The 20,624-nt window shown below is 47.4% G+C and overlaps 1 protein-coding gene across 1 annotated transcript; it reads left to right on the top strand.

The window, feature by feature from the left end:
* Positions 1–256: 256 nt before the first annotated feature.
* Positions 257–17,752, top strand: dnajc5g.L (DnaJ heat shock protein family (Hsp40) member C5 gamma L homeolog). Its single transcript, NM_001093930.1, is given in 6 exon segments — positions 257–289; positions 4,132–4,250; positions 14,562–14,775; positions 14,878–15,031; positions 15,630–15,706; positions 15,816–17,752. Coding segments are annotated over 4 exon segments (555 nt in total). The 5' UTR covers positions 257–289; positions 4,132–4,137; the 3' UTR covers positions 15,704–15,706; positions 15,816–17,752.
* The last annotated feature ends 2,872 nt before the right edge of the window (positions 17,753–20,624 follow it).

The raw sequence follows: 20,624 nt of genomic DNA, 5'->3' as shown, positions 1-20,624 counted from the left end.
TGGGGAAACTGTGAGTCACACTTTAAAGGGCAATTCATCTTCATTAGCAATAATTACTCTCTTTTGCCCCTTTCCAATATGGACGTTTTCATTAGTCATACAGCTTCACGTGACCTCTCAAACATGGGGGGTTTTTTTCCGGATGGTTTGGCCGGAAGAGAGAGGTGGTACTTCCTGTACACGAGTGGGTGTGGCTTCCAGGCGGTCTCATGTAGGAGAGAAGGCGGTTCCTAGGGATAGAGCAACTTCCGGGTACCGGGCCGGTTACAGCGCGTATCTGTGGGACTCGGTGAGTAGTTCGTACTTCTGTCCCGTCATGTTCTGATACTTTCAGCTCCATTGTGTCCGTGTGTCTTGTACCCGCTCCCTCCTCCTCCTCCTCCTCCTCCTGTCACTATTGTCCCTCCTCGTTATTCACTTCTACTTGTCTCCTCTGTGAGTCTGTCTGTCTGTGAGTCTGTCTGTGAGTCTGTCTGTGAGGAAATAAGTGGAATGTGCTGGGGGAGAGCAGCTGATCAGCAGAGGCCAACGCAACACAATACAACACAATACAACACAACACAACACACCACAATACAACACACAATACAACACAATACAACACAACACAACACAAATGGTGTGACTTTCAGTTTGACTTTAAAGGGGATCTAAACCCAAAAAATGAATTTTGTGACTGTGGGTGTCTAAGCATTTTATTCAATGTTTATGTATTTTGTATTTCCAGATATTTGTATATGTAGACTGCTAATTGCAACCTTTTGTCTGTACTGAAAGTCAGCAAGCCAAGGGTTAACTGAATCCAGGAAGAACTGACAGACAGACTGACTGACACTCACTGACTGACACTGATCTGACTGATAAATATCTCTGGTGTCTCATTTCAAATAGGAAATAAATGGAAAGTCCAAAGTGTTCAGAGGATCACATGATACACATTTATTATAGCAATACATTTATATATATATGAGATTCCCATGAATGAGTTAATGAGCAGGGTTAATCAGAATGAATGTGACGCTATGGGGGAGAGGGATAGTCAGTAAGTGATTGGTGGGAGCCCATATCAAACTCACTGCAACTCGTTACTGTATCGTGGGCTCATTATCTTATTTATTAACTTCCTGCTCTCGGGGTACAGGGGAGACAGTGGGTGTGGCTCTTTGGGGTACAGGTGAGACAGTGGGTGTGGCTTTTTGGGGTACAGATGAGACAGACTGAAAAGAGGAGACGGTGCGTGTGGCTCTTTGGTGTTCAGGTGAGACAGACTGAAAAGAGGAGACAGTGGGTGTGGCTCTTTGGGGTACAGGTGAGACAGACTGAAAAGAGGAGACAGTGGGTGTGGCTCTTTGGGGTACAGGTGAGACAGACTGAAAAGAGGAGACAGTGGGTGTGGCTCTTTGGGGTACAGGTGAGACAGACTGAAAAGAGGAGACAGTGGGTGTGGCTCTTTGGGGTACAGGTGAGACAGACTGAAAAGAGGAGACAGTGGGTGTGGCTCTTTGGGGTACAGGTGAGACAGACTGAAAAGAGGAGAGAGTGGGGTGTGGCTCTTTGGGGTACAGGTGAGACAGACTGAAAAGAGGAGACAGTGGGTGTGGCTCTTTGGGGGTACAGGTGAGACAGACTGAAAAGAGGAGAGAGTGGGTGTGGCTCTTTGGGGTACAGGTGAGACAGACTGAAAAGAGGAGACAGTGGGTGTGGCTCTTTGGGGTACAGGTGAGACAGACTGAAAAGAGGAGACAGTGGGTGTGGCTCTTTGGGGTACAGGTGAGACAGGCTGAAGTGCAGAGACTACAGGGAACACTGGGATGTCTCCTATCTGTGTCGCTGCAGTTGAGAGGATCAGAGGATCAGTAAATAGGAGATAAGCCGCTTGCTCTGGGTTCAGAGGGCACTTGGTGGGTGTAGGGCAGGATTATTGTTCTGTGACTCCCAGCAGGAGCGTTACCTTGAGTGCAGCAGTGCGGGGAGTAGAACTCACGTGTTACATTATATCAGGGACTATTTACACTGTATATGGGGCATTGTGTTACTCATAGAGACACGTGTAAAGCCCTCAGACCTGTACAGGTTGCCTCCATGTTCTTACAGTGTAGCGCAGACTTTGTAGTGTGACAATGAGTAGCGCAGACTTTGTAGTGTGACAATGAGTAGCGCAGACTTTGTAGTGTGACAATGAGTAGCGCAGACTTTGTAGTGTGACAATGAGTAGCGCAGACTTTGTAGTGTGACAATGAGTAGCGCAGACTTTGTAGTGTGACAATGAGTAGCGCAGACTTTGTAGTGTGACAATGAGTAGCGCAGACTTTGTAGTGTGACAATGAGTAGCACAGACTTTGTAGTGTGACAATGAGTAGCACAGACTTTGTACTGTCACAATGTGTAGCACAGACTTTGTAGTGTGACAATGAGTAGCGCAGACTTTGTACAGTGACACCATTCTGCCAGCTCCTATAATTACTCATTATCAATCAGTTCCCTGTTACTGGCGCAGGATCTGTTATCCAGGATGCTGGAAGACAATATGGAAGTAGTAAAACAAGAGGAGGTCGCTGCTGCAGTACTTGATTGGCAGAGCCATTGTGCCAGTGGAAAGCTGTGGGTCAGGTGGGTGCCAGTGGGTGCCAGTAGGTGTCAGTAGGTGTCGGCACGTGGGCAGAGATGTGAAGTTGTGCAGGTAACGTGTGTATAGTGAGGGTCACACAGCAACTACTGGCATATCCCTGAGTTGGTGCCAACACCATGACCCATTAGTAGGGCACTCTCATGCTGCACCTGCCACTGGGATTCCTGTGGAAAAGCCAATGAAGTTGCCACTGAAATTGCAGCGAGTCACTAGCCGAGATGTGGCCACTGTTCCCTGTGCCAAGTACTGAGAGAGAGAGAGGAACTAACACTCTGAACCTGTGAATCCAGACAGCAGGGCCACTGCTTCTTTACTGATTGACGTGAGAGTCACATAGACAGGGCAGGTGGCACACGTTATAAACTGGCACAAGTCACAGAGACACTGGTAGCCACACACACAAGTCAATGCAGTGGGACGTACCATCAGCAGGGTGCCCATACAAACTGGCACTGCCCATTACTATCGGTGGGAATTATAACATTGAATTTCATGCCATAACAGTGGCACACTCACACATAATCATAGTGAGGTGCCCAAGCTGGCCCAACCCTGGCACTATCTCTCATGTCATTGGCCAGCACCAGCTGATTGTCAGCCTGGGGCCAAGAGCACAGAATCAAATCCAGGGGCTACTTGGGACCCAGTGTGCTGCCCCTTGTGCCTAATCCACTGTAATTGGCACTGCTGATGCACTGGCATTAGTAGCACTGGCATTAGTAGCACTGGCATTAGTAGCACTGGCATTAGTAGCACTGGCATTAGTAGCACTGGCATTAGTAGCACTGGCATTAGTAGCACTGGCATTAGTAGCACTGGCATTAGTAGCACTGGCATTAGTAGCACTGGCATTAGTAGCACTGGCAATAGAAGAACTGGCAATAGTAGCACTGGCAATAGTGGCACTGGCAATAGTGGCACTGGCATTAGTGGCACTGGCATTAGTGGCACTGGCAATAGTAGCACTGGCATTAGTGGCACTGGAAATAGTGGCACTGGCAATAGTGGCACTGGCAATAGTGGCACTGGCATTAGTAGCACTGGCATTAGTAGCACTGGCAATAGTGGCATTGGCAATAGTGGCACTGGCATTAGTGGAACTGGCATTAGTGGCACTGGCGTTAGTAGCACTGGCATTAGTAGCACTGGAATTATTAGTACTGACATTAGGTACCACACTGGGCACAAAACCCCTTTGAATGGCCCCCTGACTTGTGTGTGTCTCGTCCCACTAACAGAATGGCACAGCTGTGGGATCTGTTATCCAGAATGCTTAGGTAATACAGAGCCCCCAGTCAGTCCAGTGGAAGGTACTCGGCTGTATTGCCCCAGCACAGGTTTATACAACTCCCATCACCTTTGAGGGGCAGAGCTATGGGCCCTGTGGGAAGGGTGGGGTTTAGTGTGACCATGTGACCATGTGAGTACTTACAGTATGGGCCATTAGTCCGTTGGTTGCCATAGCCACCCAGCCCCATACTAACTCTTCTGTCACTTTGCAGGGCACAATGGCCGACCCCAGCAGACCCCAGAGGAAGATGTCCCGCTCAGGAACCTCCCTGTATGTTGTGTTGGGGCTGCAGAAAGGGGCCTCCCCTGATGATATAAAGAAAGCTTACAGGTAAGTGCCCTCCTCATGAGCACAAAGCTACTTACCTGAGCAGCAGATACGCACTATTGACTACTATGGTACTGTACACACAGCTGGGGGGGGGGGGAATGGCTACAAGATTCCCATTGGCTTTGACCTGAGCAGGGGGTTATTGTATCACTGGGTGCCCCATCTGAGCTGTGAATGGAGAGGGGGGTCACTAACTGTCCCACTGGGAGAGCTGCTCATTGTTAAAGGGGAAGCGCAGTTACAGCACTCTGTATAGAAGGCAGTTGCAGAAGTGCACACGCACTGTATAACACGCGCGCACTGTGTAACGCACTCACTGTATAACACACGCACTGTATAGCACGCGCACTGTATAGCACGCGCACTGTGTAACACACGCACTGTGTAACACGCGCACTGTATAAAACACGCGCACTGTATAAAACACGCGCACTGTGTATAACACACGCGCGCACTGTGTATAACGCGCGCACTGTGTATCGCGCGCGCACTGTGTATCGCGCGCGCACTGTGTATCGCGCGCGCACGGTGTATCGCGCGCGCACGGTGTATCGCGCGCGCACGGTGGTAGACACGCGACTGTTGTAACACAACGCACCAGATAACACACACTGTGTAACACGCACTGTGTAAACGCGCGCGCGCACCTGTGTAAACACAGCTGTATAACACACGCGCACTGTATAGACACACGCTCACTGTAATAACACAGCACTGTGTAACACGCGCACTGTATAACACACACGTGTAACACGCACTGTATAACACACACGCGCACTGTATAACCACACTGTGTAACACGCACTGTATAACACACTCACGCGCCTGTATAACACACACCTGTGTAACACGCACTGTAATACACCAGCGCACTGTATAACACACACTGTGTAACACGCACTGTATAACACACACGCGCACGTAATAACACACACTGTATAACACACACTGTGTAACACGCACTGTATAACACACGCACACTGTATAACACACACTGTGTAACACGCACTGTATAACACACACGCGCACTGTATAACACATACTGTGTAACACGCACTGTATAACACACGCGCACTGTATAACACACACGCGCACTGTATAACACATACTGTGTAACACGCACTGTATAACACACGCGCACTGTATAACACGCACTGTGTAACACCCACTGTGTAACACGCACTGTATAACACACACGCGCACTGTATAACACACACTGTGTAAACACGCACCACTGTGTATGTAATAACACATACTGTGTAACACGCCACTGTATAACACGCACTGTATAACACACGCGCAGCACTGTATAACACACACGCTCACTGTATAACACACACTGTGTAACGCGCACTGTATACACATACTGTGTAACACGCGCACGTATACATGTAAACACAGCGCACTGGTATAAACAACACGCGCACTGTATAACACACACTGTAAACACACACGCGCACTTATAACACACACGCTCACTGTAACACACACAACTGTGTAAACGCGCACTGTATAACACACACTGTGTAACACGCGCACTGTATAAACCCACACTGTGTAACACGCGCACTGTATAACACACACTGTGTAACACGCGCACTGTATAACACACACTGTGTAACACGCGCACTGTATAACACACACTGTGTAACACGCGCACTGTATAACACACACTGTGTAACACGCGCACTGTATAAAACACGCGCACTGTGTATAACACACACGCGCACTGTGTATAACGCGCGCACTGTGTATAACGCGCGCACTGTGTATCGCGCGCGCACTGTGTAACACGCACTGTGTAACACACACGCGCACTGTATAACACACACTGTATAACACACACGCGCACTGTATAACACACACGCGCACTGTATAACACACACGCTCACTGTATAACACACACTGTGTAACACGCGCACTGTATAACACATACTGTGTAACACGCGCACTGTATAACACACACACTCGTGTAACACCGATGTTACACAGACTGTGTAACACGCACTGTAATAACACAACTACGCGCAACTGTATAACACACACTGTGTAACACCACACTGTGTTAACACGCACTGTAATAACACACACTGCGCACGTTACAACCCTGTCACACACACTGTGTAACACGCACCTGTATAACACACGCGCACTGTATAACACGACCCACTGTTGTAACACGCACTGTAATAACACACACGCGCACTGTATAACACATACTGTGTAAACGCCTGTATAAGCACAACAGCGCACTTGTATAACACTCTACGTGTACCGCCTGTATAACATCACGCGCACTGTATAACACACACTGTGTAACACGCGCACTGTATAGATCACATACTGTTAACACGCGCAGTTATAGAACACACAACTGTGTACCACGCCACTGTAATAAACACAACACTCGTGTAAACGCAACTGTATACCCCCGCGCTGTATAACACAGGCATACTGGTGTAACACCCACTCGTATAACACACGGCGCACTGTTATAACACAACACTGTTTATAACACAAATAACTCGGTCAGCTCATCTACACGCGCACTGTATAACACACACCCTGTATAACACACGCGCACTGTAATAACACGGCACTGTATAACACACGCGGCACTGTATCAAGCGCGCACTGTGTACAACGCAACTGGATAACACACGCGCACTGTATAACACACATCTGTTATAACACCACACGCGCACTTGTATAACACACACGCCCTTTACCTGTGATAACACGCGCAATGCTGTATAGACACACCACTGTGTAAACACGCGCATGTATAAAACACACTGTGTAACACGGCTTACGGATGACGCGCACTGTATAACAACAGCTGTGTAACACGCACACTGTAATAACACACACTGTGTAACACGCCGCATCTGTTATAAACACACACGTGTAACAACGCGCACTGGTAATAAACACACACTAGGTTACACGCGCACTGTTAACACACACTGTGTAACACGCGCACTGTATAAACGCGCGCCTGTGTAACACACACGCGCACTGTGTATAACGCGCGCACTGTGTATCGCGCGCGCACTGTGTAACACGCACTGTGTACACACACGCGCACTGTATAACACACACTGTGTAACACGCACTGTGTAACGCGCGCGCACTGTGTAACACGCACTGTGTAACGCGCGCCGCACTGTGTAACACACACTGTATAACACAGGCTTACCCCGCGCACTGTATAACAACACAACACGCTCACTGTATAACAGCACACTGTGTAACACGCGCACTGTATAACACACACTGTGTAACACGCGCACTGTATAACACACACTGTGTAAACACGCACTGTATAACACACACGCGCACTGTATAACACACACTGTGTAACACGCACTGTATAACACACGCGCACTGTATAACACACACTGTATAACACGCACTGTGTAACACGCGCACTGTATAACACTGCACTGTATAACACACACTGTAATAACACACAACGCACTGTATAACACCCACACTGTGTAACACGCACTGTGTAACGCGCGCGCACCTGTATACCACGTCATACGGCACTGTGTAACGCGCAACATCGCTGTCATAACACGCACTGTGTAACACGCGCACTGTATACACATACTGTGTAACACTCGCACTGGTATATACACGCACTTGTGTACACGCGCACTGTATACCGCTGGTAACGCACTGTATAACACAACACGCGCACTGTATAACACACACTGTGTAAACACGCACTGTATAACCACACCACGCGCACTGTAGTAACACACACTGTGTAACACGCACTGTATACACACACAACGCCGCACTGTATAACACAGTCCTCAACGTGTGACACGCACTGTAATAACACACACGCGCACTGTATAACAATCATCTGATATAACACAAGCACTGTGTAACACGCCACTGTAATAAACCACAACGGCACCTGGTATAACACACGCGCACTGTTATAACACGCACAGCGCAACTGTAATACACATACGTGTAGACACGCACTGTATAACACACGCGCACTGTATAACACACTTGTAACACCCACTTGTAAGCACGCACTGTATAACACAACATCTGCGCACTGTAATAATCCACCACTGTGTACAGCCACTGTATACACATACTGTGTAAACACGCGCACTGTATAACACGCACTGTATAACACAGCGGCGCACCTGGTATAACATCACCGCGCACTGTTAATAACACACACTGTATAACACACAGCGCACTGTATAACAAACACGCTCCACTGTATAGAACACAGCGCTCACTGTAATACACACAACACTGTGTAACACGCGCAGCTGTAATAACACACCACTGTGTTAATTACACGCGCACTGTATAACAACAAACCAAACCCTTTGTTAACACGGCGTATCCATAGTAATAACACACACTGTGTATACACGCAGCACTGTAATAACACACACTGTGTAACACGGCGCACTGTATAACACACACTGTGTAAACCGGCACTGTAAAACCAACACTGGTAACGCGCACATGTATAACACACACTTGGTGTAACACGCGCCAACTGTATAAACACGCGCACCCGTGTGTACTAACACCCGCGCACTGTGTATACGCGCGCAACTGTGTATAACGCCGCGCACTGTGTATCGCGCCGCAACTGTGTACACCGCACTGTGATAACACACACGCGCACTGTATACACACACACTGTATAACACACACGCGCACTGTATACACACACCACGGCGCACTGTATAACACACACGCATCACTGTATAACACACATGGCTGTGGTAACACGCGCACTGTAAATCCCCCATACTGTGTAAAACGCAGCACTGTAATAACCCACACTGTGGTAACACGCGCACTGTAATAACACACACTTGTGTACACCACTGTATAACACATCACCGCCTGTATACAAGTCACTGTGTAACACACACTGTGTAACACGCACTGTATACACACACGCGCACTGTATAACACACACTGTATAACACACACTTGTGTACACGCACTGTTATAACAACAGCAGTTATATCTGACTATGTGCACGCGCACTGTAATAACACAGCAGCTGTGGTAACACGCACTGTATAACACACCACGCGCACTGTATACACACATACTGTGTAACACGCACTGTATATACACACGCGCCTGTATAACACATACTGATGTAACACGCACTGTTATAACACACGCGCACTGTATAAACACACCTCGTGGTAACACGCACTGTATAACAAGTGCCTGCACGCGCCACTGTATAACACAGACACTGTGTAACACGCACTGTATAACAACACAGCGCACTGTCATAACACATACTGGTGTAACACGCACTGTATAACACACGCGCACTGTATAACACGCACTGTGTAACACGCGCACTGTATAAACACATACTGTGGTAACACAGCACTGTAATAAACACACAGGCGCACTGTATAATACACAGCACATGTGTAACACGCGCACTGTATAACACATACTGTGTAACACCGCACTGTATACAACACACTGTAACACGCGCACTGTAATACCACACACTGTGTAACACCGCACTGTATACAACACGCGCACTGTATAACACACACTGTGTAAAGCACGCCACTGTATAACAACAACGTCTACGACTATTTGCGTTGCGACAAAGACCCGCACTGGTATAACACATACTGTTTGTAACACACACTGTATAAACACGCGCACTGTATAACACGCATGTTATAACACAACGCGCCACTGTATAACGGCGCACTGTGTAGCACGCACTGTATAAACACAGCCACTGAAGTCGCGCAAACTGTATAACACAGCACTGTATAGACACACAGTACGCGCACTGTATAACACACACGCATCACTGTATAACACACACTGTGATACACGCGCACTGTATAAACACACTGTGTAACACGCGCACTGTATAACACACACGGTGTAACACGCGGCACCTGTATAACACTACACTGTGTAACACGCGCACTGTAGTAACACACCACTGTGGTAACTACGCCGCACTGTATAACCACACACTGTGTAACACGCGCACTGTATAACACACACTGTGTAACACGCGCACTGTTATAACACCACACTGTGTAACACGCGCACTGTATAACACACAACTGTGTAAACACGCGCACTGTATAACACACACTGTGTAACACGCGCACTGTATAAAACACGCGCACTGTGTATAACACACACGCGCACTGTGTATAACGCGCGCACTGTGTATCGCGCGCGCACTGTGTAACACGCACTGTGTAACACACACGCGCACTGTATAACACACACTGTGTAACACGCACTGTGTAACGCGCGCGCACTGTGTAACACGCACTGTGTAACGCGCGCGCACTGTGTAACACACACTGTATAACACACACGCGCACTGTATAACACACACGCTCACTGTATAACACACACTGTGTAACACGCGCACTGTTATAACACATACTGTGTAACACGCGCACTGTATAACACACACTGTGTAACACGCGCACTGTATAACACACACTGTGTAACACGCACTGTATAACACACACGCGCACTGTATAACACACACTGTGTAACACGCACTGTATAACACACGCGCACTGTATAACACACACTGTATAACACGCACTGTGTAACACGCGCACTGTATAACACGCACTGTATAACACACACTGTATAACACACACGCACTGTATAACACACACTGTGTAACACGCACTGTGTAACGCGCGCGCACTGTATAACACGCACTGTGTAACGCGCACACTGTATAACACGCACTGTGTAACGCACACTGTATAACACGCACTGTGTAACACGCGCACTGTATAACACACACTGTGTAACACGCACTGTATAACACACGCGCACTGTATAACACGCACTGTGTAACACCCACTGTATAACACGCACACTGTATAACACGCACACTGTATAACGCACACTGTATAACACGCACTGTGTAACACGCACTGTATAACGCGCACTGTGTAACACACACTGTGTAACACGCGCACTGTATAACACACACTGTGTAACACGCGCACTGTATAACACATACTGTGTAACACGCACTGTATAACACACGCGCACTGTATAACACGCACTGTGTAACACCCACTGTGTAACACGCACTGTATAACACACACGCGCACTGTATAACACACACTGTGTAACACGCGCACTGTATAACACATACTGTTGTAACACGCGCACTGTATAACACACACTGTGTAACACGCGCACTGTATAACAACACACTGTGTAACACGCACTGTATAACACACACGCGCACTGTATAACACATACTGTGTAACACGCACTGTATAAACACACGCGCACTGTATAACACATACTGTGTAACACACACTGTATAACACACGCGCACTGTATAACACGCACTGTATAACACACGCGCACTGTATAACGCGCACTGTGTAACACGCACTGTATAACACACGGCACTGTATAACACACACGCGCACTGTATAACACACACGCTCACTGTATAACACACACTGTGTAACACGCGCACTGTATAACACACACTGTGTAACACGCGCACTGTATAACACACACTGTGTAACACGCGCACTGTATAACACACACTGTGTAACACGCGCACTGTATAACACACACTGTGTAACACGCGCACTGTATAACACACACTGTGTAACACGCGCACTGTATAACACACACTGTGTAACACGCGCACTGTATAACACACACTGTGTAACACGCGCACTGTATAACACACACTGTGTAACACGCGCACTGTATAACACACACTGTGTAACACGCGCACTGTATAAAACACGCGCACTGTGTATAACACACACGCGCACTGTGTATAACGCGCGCACTGTGTATCGCGCGCGCACTGTGTAACACGCACTGTGTAACACACACGCGCACTGTATAACACACACTGTGTAACACGCGCACTGTATAAAACACGCGCACTGTGTATAACACACACGCGCACTGTGTATAACGCGCGCACTGTGTATCGCGCGCGCACTGTGTAACACGCACTGTGTAACACACACGCGCACTGTATAACACACACTGTGTAACACGCGCACTGTATAACACGCACTGTATAACACACACTGTATAACACACACGCACTGTATAACACACACTGTGTAACACGCACTGTGTAACGCGCGCGCACTGTATAACACGCACTGTGTAACGCGCACACTGTATAACACGCACTGTGTAACGCACACTGTATAACACGCACTGTGTAACACGCGCACTGTATAACACACACTGTGTAACACGCACTGTATAACACACGCGCACTGTATAACACGCACTGTGTAACACCCACTGTATAACACGCACACTGTATAACACGCACACTGTATAACGCACACTGTATAACACGCACTGTGTAACACGCACTGTATAACGCGCACTGTGTAACACGCACTGTATAACGCGCACTGTATAACACACACTGTATAACACATGCGCAATGTATAACACACACTGTATAACACGCACTGTATAACACGCACTGTATAACACACGCGCAATGTATAACACATACTGTGTAACACGCGCACTGTATAACACACACTGTATAACACGCACTGTGTAACACGCACTGTATAACACACACGCGCACTGTATAACACACACGCTCACTGTATAACACACACTGTGTAACACACGCGCACTGTATAACACGCACTGTGTAACACGCACTGTGTGACACACGCGCACTGTATAACACGCACTGTGTAACACACACTGTATAACACACGCGCACTGTATAACACACACTGTGTAACACGCGCACTGTATAACACGCACTGTGTAACACGCACTGTATAACGCGCACTGTATAACGCGCACTGTATAACGCGCACTGTATAACACGCACTGTGTAACACGCACTGTGTAACACGCGCACTGTATAACACATACTGTGTAACACGCGCACTGTATAACACACACTGTGTAACACGCGCACTGTATAACACACACTGTGTAACACGCGCACTGTATAACGCACACTGTATAACACGCACTGTGTAACACCCACTGTATAACACGCACTGTATAACACACACGCACTGTATAACGCACACTGTATAACACGCCACTGTGTAACACCCACTGTATAACACGCACTGTATACACACACGCACTGTATAACGCGCACTGTATAACACATACTGTGTAACACGCGCAGCTGTATAACACACACTGTGTAACACACGCGCACTGTATAACACGCACTGTGTAACACGCACTGTATAACACACACTGTGTAACACGCGCACTGTATAACACACACTGTGTAACACGCGCACTGTATAACACACACTGTGTAACACGCGCACTGTATAACACACACTGTGTAACACGCGCACTGTGTAACACACGCGCACTGTATAACGCACACTGTATAACACGCACTGTGTAACACGCACTGTATAACACACACTGTGTAACACGCGCACTGTATAACACACACTGTGTAACACGCGCACTGTATAACACACACTGTGTAACACGCGCACTGTATAACACACACTGTGTAACACGCGCACTGTGTAACACACGCGCACTGTATAACGCACACTGTATAACGCGCACTGTGTAACACGCACTGTGTAACACGCACTGTATAACACACGCGCACTGTATAACACACACGCTCACTGTATAACACACACTGTGTAACACACGCGCACTGTATAACACACACTGTGTAACACGCACTGTATAACACACGCGCACTGATATAACGCGCACTGTATAACACGCACTGTATAACACACGCACACTGTATAACACGCACTGTGTAACACGCACTGTATAACACACACGCGCACTGTATAACACACACGCTCACTGTATAACACACACTGTGTAACACACGCGCACTGTATAACACACACTGTGTAACACGCACTGTATAACACACGCGCACTGTATAACGCGCACTGTATAACACGCACTGTGTAACACCCACTGTGTAACACGCACTGTATAACACACACGCGCACTGTATAACACACACGCTCACTGTATAACACACACTGTGTAACACACGCGCACTGTATAACACACACTGTATAACACACACTGTGTAACACGCGCACTGTATAACGCGCACTGTATAACACACACTGTATAACACGCACTGTGTAACACGCTCTGTGTAACACACACGCGCACTGTATGACACACGCGCGCACTGTATAAGTTACATACTCACTGATGCCCAGCCCTAGTTACATACCCACCCTGACAGTCCTAGTTACATACACATGTGGGTGTCTCTTGTCTCCCCAGAAAGCTGGCGCTGAAATATCACCCCGACAAGAACCCGGATAACCCGGAGGCAGCGGAGAAGTTTAAGGAGATAAACAGCGCCCACTCCACTCTGAGTGATGAGAACAGGAGGAAGATCTACGATGAGTACGGCTCTATGGGACTCTATGTGGCTGAGCAGTTTGGGGATGAGAGTGTAAAATATTATTTCCTCATGTCCAAGTGTTGGTTCAAGGTGGGTCCATGTTCCTCCCCTGTGTGTGTGTGTCACACTCCTGGTTGTATCTAAGCTGTATATATATATATATCTGTATATCTATATCCATTACTGTTGCAGGCGCTGCTGATGTGCTGCTTCTTCTCCTCCTGCTGCTGTTGCTGCTGCTGTTGTCTGTTCTGCTGTGGTCGCTGTAAGCCCCCCGAGGAGGAGGAGGATTCCTATAAATCTGTCATTCCCGAAGATCTGGAAGCCCAGATACGAGCAGAAGATGGTGAGTTCTATGGTCCAGAGCCTGCTTCTGCCCAAGTACCCACTCTGTATGTGTCCCACTACCCACTCATTATCCCACCCACGGTGCCCTGTGTATGTGCAACTACTTGTTGTCCCTCCAGCTGTACCAGCCATATACTCACTGTGTATGTGCAACTACTTATTAAATGGCGAGTGGGTAAATATTGAGTGGGTAAATGCAGTGACAATGGCAGTGAGTAAATAGGGTGGTGCCATCACTAATAAACCTGCCCTGGATGATATTCACTCCTATTCACTGGAATGTCCCTGATGTCTGGGCCCTGCTTGGGGGACCCCCAGACAAATCATTAAATGAAATAGTCGGAGTTATTGGGTGCAGGGCAGAACCCCGGGAGCTGTGTGCTACACAAATGAAATATTACAGTATATATGAATATAAAGTCTAAACAGATTTATATTTATATAAAGGATTCTGAAGTGAATCTGGGGGTACATTTCCACCTGCTGGGGGGCATTTTACTTTGCGCATGGTACAAAAAGTGTTCTTAGGGGCGGGGCAGCTAAGTGTGACATGTATGTTCTCCCCCGTGACTCTGGTGGGTGTCTCTTCTGTTCAGGTGCTGAATCCATCCGGGTGCAGCCGTCTGCTGGTCCCCCCATTCACCCACAGCCCCCACAGCAAAACTCCTAACAGGTAAGTACCATGTGTGTGTGTTGGGACTGTGGGGGGGGTGCAGAACGTAACACGGGTCTTGGTATCAGGTCCAGTTCTGCTGCTCACTGTGTTGTCTCCTCCTCTCTAGATGTCGCTTCCAGATGATTAACCACTCAGCAGCTGCATTGGATACATTTGCACCCAGAAACTCCGCACTCACAGGGGGAAGTAGAGAGGGTGCTGTTATATATATATATATATATATACCTGCTACCTGTGCCACCATCTGCCAATTCTCCTTCGTTGGGCTCCAAAGGAGAGACTTGCCCACAAATTGCCCCCAGCACCTGTCACTAGAGGGAAGGGGCAGATGAACGGGCACCACTGGCTACAATCTGCCCTCACTTTGTCATGGCCAACAGTTTGCCCCTCATACTGACTCCATGTCCCCCTGGCACCAACCATCCATGTGCAGTGGAGCTGATGCCCGTGATTTGCCCATTATGCTGCAGCCATGATTGTACAGACCTTCCCATTCACTGTGTTGGTCCCAAGACTTCTACCCCCGTGTAGGTTTGATGGAAAGACCGAGCCAAACTCAGACTGTCAGACTGTTGTTCTGTGTTTGTGCTGCAACAGCCCAATCCAAAGAGCAGCAACTTGTGACCAGCCACACCCACACGGATAACCAGCCACACCCACGCGGATAACCAGCCACACCCACGCGGATAACCAGCCACACCCACACAGATAACCAGTCACACCCATGCGGATAACCAGCCACACCTACTCGGATAATCGGCCACACCCATGCGGATGATCCAACGATTTCCCCTCCCCTCCTGTTTTAGAACTGAATGCCAACTTTGTACATAGTTGTGTAACTGGCATATTGGGCACAAACGGACTGAGTGCCAATGTTTAGCAGTTTGGTGCCTGCGCTGATCCACGACTGGCACTTGGGCAAAAAAGGTTTCCTTTTCCAATAAGTTTGGGGCACCATTGTGTGCCACCCAGTCACTGCACCCTGGTACTCTGTGTAATCATTCCCATGGGCACCCGAGTGGGTTACCAAGAGCACAAGCAGCACAGCAGATAATGTTAGTGGAACAGATATGTACAATCAATACAGTATCACAATACTCACGCCTCCCCTTTTGTCTGTCAATGGGCCGTGCCAATCCCAGAATTCGGTGCAATTCCAATATGGCTGCACACGTGTTGCATAGGAATGAGATCAATCATCTGCCAACAACAAACCCTCTAGTCCCTGGCATAAGCCCCCCTCACCCACCAGCTCTGTATGGGGTTCCATTATTAGCTGTGATTGGCTACAGAGATAAGGGGCGGGGCAGGTAGAGAGGAGACTGGTCTCTATAGTGTGGGTCACAATTGAGGGGTGCAGCCTGTCCTGTTGTTTGACAATGGGGAGCCAAAAACCCTGAGCCCCTGTCTGTATATTCCTAATGAGCAGTCACTTACACTGTCTCACACTGTCTCACTCACAGTCTGTCTCTTCTCTGTGTGTCTCACTCACCAACATGTATATGTGCAGCCCAGTCCCTACAGCATTTATATGTGACTCATTTATATTCATATGATTTGTAATCCGCACCGAGCAGAACCCAGTCTCTGTCTCTAACTAATCACTGCCAGTCCCTGTTAATGTCTGTATTCATATCTGCCCCAGCCAGCTGTGAGTAGAGCCCAGTCTGTATTCATATCTGCCCCCAGTCAGCTGTGAGTAGAGCCCAGTCTGTATTCATATCTGTCCCAGCCAGCTTGGATTAGAACCAGTCCTGGAGCAGAGAATATGGCTGGAGGGGCAGAACATTATGAGCTCAGGACTGTGAGTGGGGCAATAGTTATTAGTATTGTGTCAGTATTGTGTGTCTGTGCCAATAACTGCCCCGGGTATAGTGACGGCAACTCTCTCTCATCAGCTGCTCCTGCCATTTTGCTCCGTGTCTCACCAGCAGTAGCAGTAGCAGTGTCTTTATACACCGACTGGCACCATATTGGCACTGTATGAAATAGTGATGGGGGGGTGAAAGAATAAACCAATAAAATCTCTCCCACACCCCATGTCCTGCTCTTGTTTTCAGTGGATACAGGAGGGGGGGGTGTTGGCTGTGTATAGAGACCATATATATCTATGTACTGTATATACAGAGTGCTGGCTCATCTGCTGCTGCTCTATGTGATTGTGAGATGGGGAAGGGCTCAGTGTGTGTAAATACAGTTAAATACATAAATCTTTGGACAGAGATAACGTTTATGTAATTTTGGTTCTGTACATGATCACAATGAATTGTAAATGAAACAACTCAGATGCAGTTGAACTGCAGACTTTCAGCCCTGGAGTTGATTTGAGGGGGGGGGAAGAGACAACATGAGGACAAAGGAGATCTCCATGCAGGTGAAACAAGTCCTCCTTAAGCTGCAAAAACAGAAAAAACCCATGTGAGAAATGTCTCCAATATTAGGAGAGGCAAAATCTCCAGTTTGGTACATGGTGAGAAAGAAAGAAATCACTGGTGAACTCAGCAACACAAAAAGACCTGGACGTCCATGGAAGACAACAGTGGTGGATGATCTCAGAATCATTTCCATGGGGAAGAGAAAGCCCTTCACAAGAGCCAAACAAGTGAAGAACAGTCTCCAGGAGGTAGAGTCTCCATATCCAAGTCTACCATAAAGAGAAGACTGTATGAAAGTAAATACAGAAGGGGCACTGCAAGGTACAAGCCACTCATAAGCATCAACAATACAAAGGCTAATATCCAATGGTACCAGGCAGGGGTGCCCCCTCTCACCCTTTATATATGCACTGTCAATTGAGCCCCTGGCCATTGCAATAAGGAACTCACCAAACATTCATGGCATTACCCTCCAGGAGAAGGAATACAAAATCTCATTTGCATGTCCTCCTCACTATCACTCCCCTATGACATCACTCCCCAACCTGCACGCTCTATTAGACACCTACAGTAGTCTCTCAAACCACACATTGAACCAAGACAAGTCGGAAATGCTCCCAATACGCATACCCAATAGAGTGATGAAGGTATTACAAACCAAGATCATGAAATTTATCTGGGCGTCCAAATCACATAGGATAGCTGGGAAGGTGTTAACGACACCACTTGGCTGGGGGGGATTAGGGGCTCCGGATATTCCTAAATTCTATGTAGCTGCACAATTGCGACAAGCCTGGTCTGATACGTTTCATTGTGGTAAATGGGTTACAATCGAGAATGATACAGTGTCTCCATACACTACAGCATATTTATTGTGGGACACAGATACGATGATTCCCATAAAGGACATTATGCTGTGAAATTGACTCTTGCCATATGGAACGGCTCCAGGACAAAACACAACCTGGTCAAGGGTCCCTATAGACTGACCCCTATTTTTGGCAACCCCAACTTCAAGCCAAGTTTATCCAATACATTTGCCCAACCCTGGGAGAGGGCAGGTACAACGCAATTAAGAAATCTATACAACCCACTGACACACAGAATTTATACTTCCCAGGAATTACAAACGAAACATGAGGGTTTGAGCAACTCCATCAACACTTACAGATTCGGCATTATGCCTTAAAGATGATAGACCCCGAGATATCTGTAGAGCGCAACCTCTGGACACTATTATGACAACCAGATCCAACAGGAAGGCTCTGATCTCGGACATTTATGGGATTCTTACACCCAATACAGAGTTCTCCTTTGTAAAGCACAGGTACATGTTGCTATGGGAGCAATCATTAGGGGTGGAGCTCACCCTTCCCACATGGAGTTCGATATGGTAAATTTCAGGAAAGCATCGGTTTGTGTCGCGCACAAAGAGATAACACAGAGGTATATGACACCCACTAAATTGCACTCAATATATCCAACTAGTACAACATCATGCTGCGGCGAGGAAGGAGCTCTGTACCGCATAGTCTGGACTCTACTGGAGGATTATTGGAAAGGGGTGATGACCCTACTAGAACCCATTTTGGGACAATCATTATGCCTGGATCCACAAACTTTGCTTTTAGGGAAACCATTTCCCAGACTCAAGAAATATGTTCAGAAACAGGCCAACCTCATAGTGACCGTAGCCAAATGGCTCATAGCTCACAATTGGAAGAAACCAGAGTCTCCTACAGGGTTGGAACTAAAAACATCCAACATCAGACGGATGGAGTATCTTGCAGGACTACATTGCTCCCAGCTTCTGAACGTAGATAAAGTATGGTCACAGTGGGAATCATTAATTCCTATAATTACCTAGAGACCTCCTCACCCAATATCACTTTCTCCTCTGAAACGAAGCCAAAGACAGAGAGAGCGCTCCTTCTCCCCTCCCCCACTCCAAGAGTATAGACAGGCAAAGATTAGGACTCCCCCGGGCTCAGATAGTTTATGGTTTCAAGTTTAATTGTTTTTTTTTTGCTTCATGGTTATGTTATAGACCCTGTCTCTTTAGCTTATAAAAAGTGGTACTAACTAATTGGTCTATGAACAGCCCCTACTCCAGGGGAATAGAAAATGCTATAGTGCCTAATAGACCTTGGACCCACCTACTAGTATGTGAAAAATAACATGACTGTACAATTATGCACAATTGCTTGATGAAATTCTAAATAAAGAGTTATAAAAAAAGAATAGAAAGGCTACATTGGTCTTTGCTAAAAAAAAATCTAAAAAAGCTGCACAGTTGTGGAAAAACATTGGGGCAAATTCACTAAGCGCCGAACGCTAGCGTTACTTCGCTAGCGTTTGGCATTTTCGTTACTGCGCAAATTCACTAACGAACGCTGGCATAGTTTCGCTAGCAACGTAACTACGCAAATTAACTAACGCGTGCAGTGTACTGAACGCTACCTTTTACGCCAGACTTACTTCGCCACCTCAGACCTGGCGAAGCGCAATAAAATAGATAGGGATTGCTTCAAAAAAAG

This window comes from Xenopus laevis, chromosome 5L, assembly GCF_017654675.1.
Source record: "Xenopus laevis strain J_2021 chromosome 5L, Xenopus_laevis_v10.1, whole genome shotgun sequence".
Lineage (NCBI taxonomy): Eukaryota > Metazoa > Chordata > Amphibia > Anura > Pipidae > Xenopus > Xenopus laevis.
Note: the sequence above shows the minus strand (reverse complement) of the source record. Positions and strands in the feature narration are given on the sequence as shown.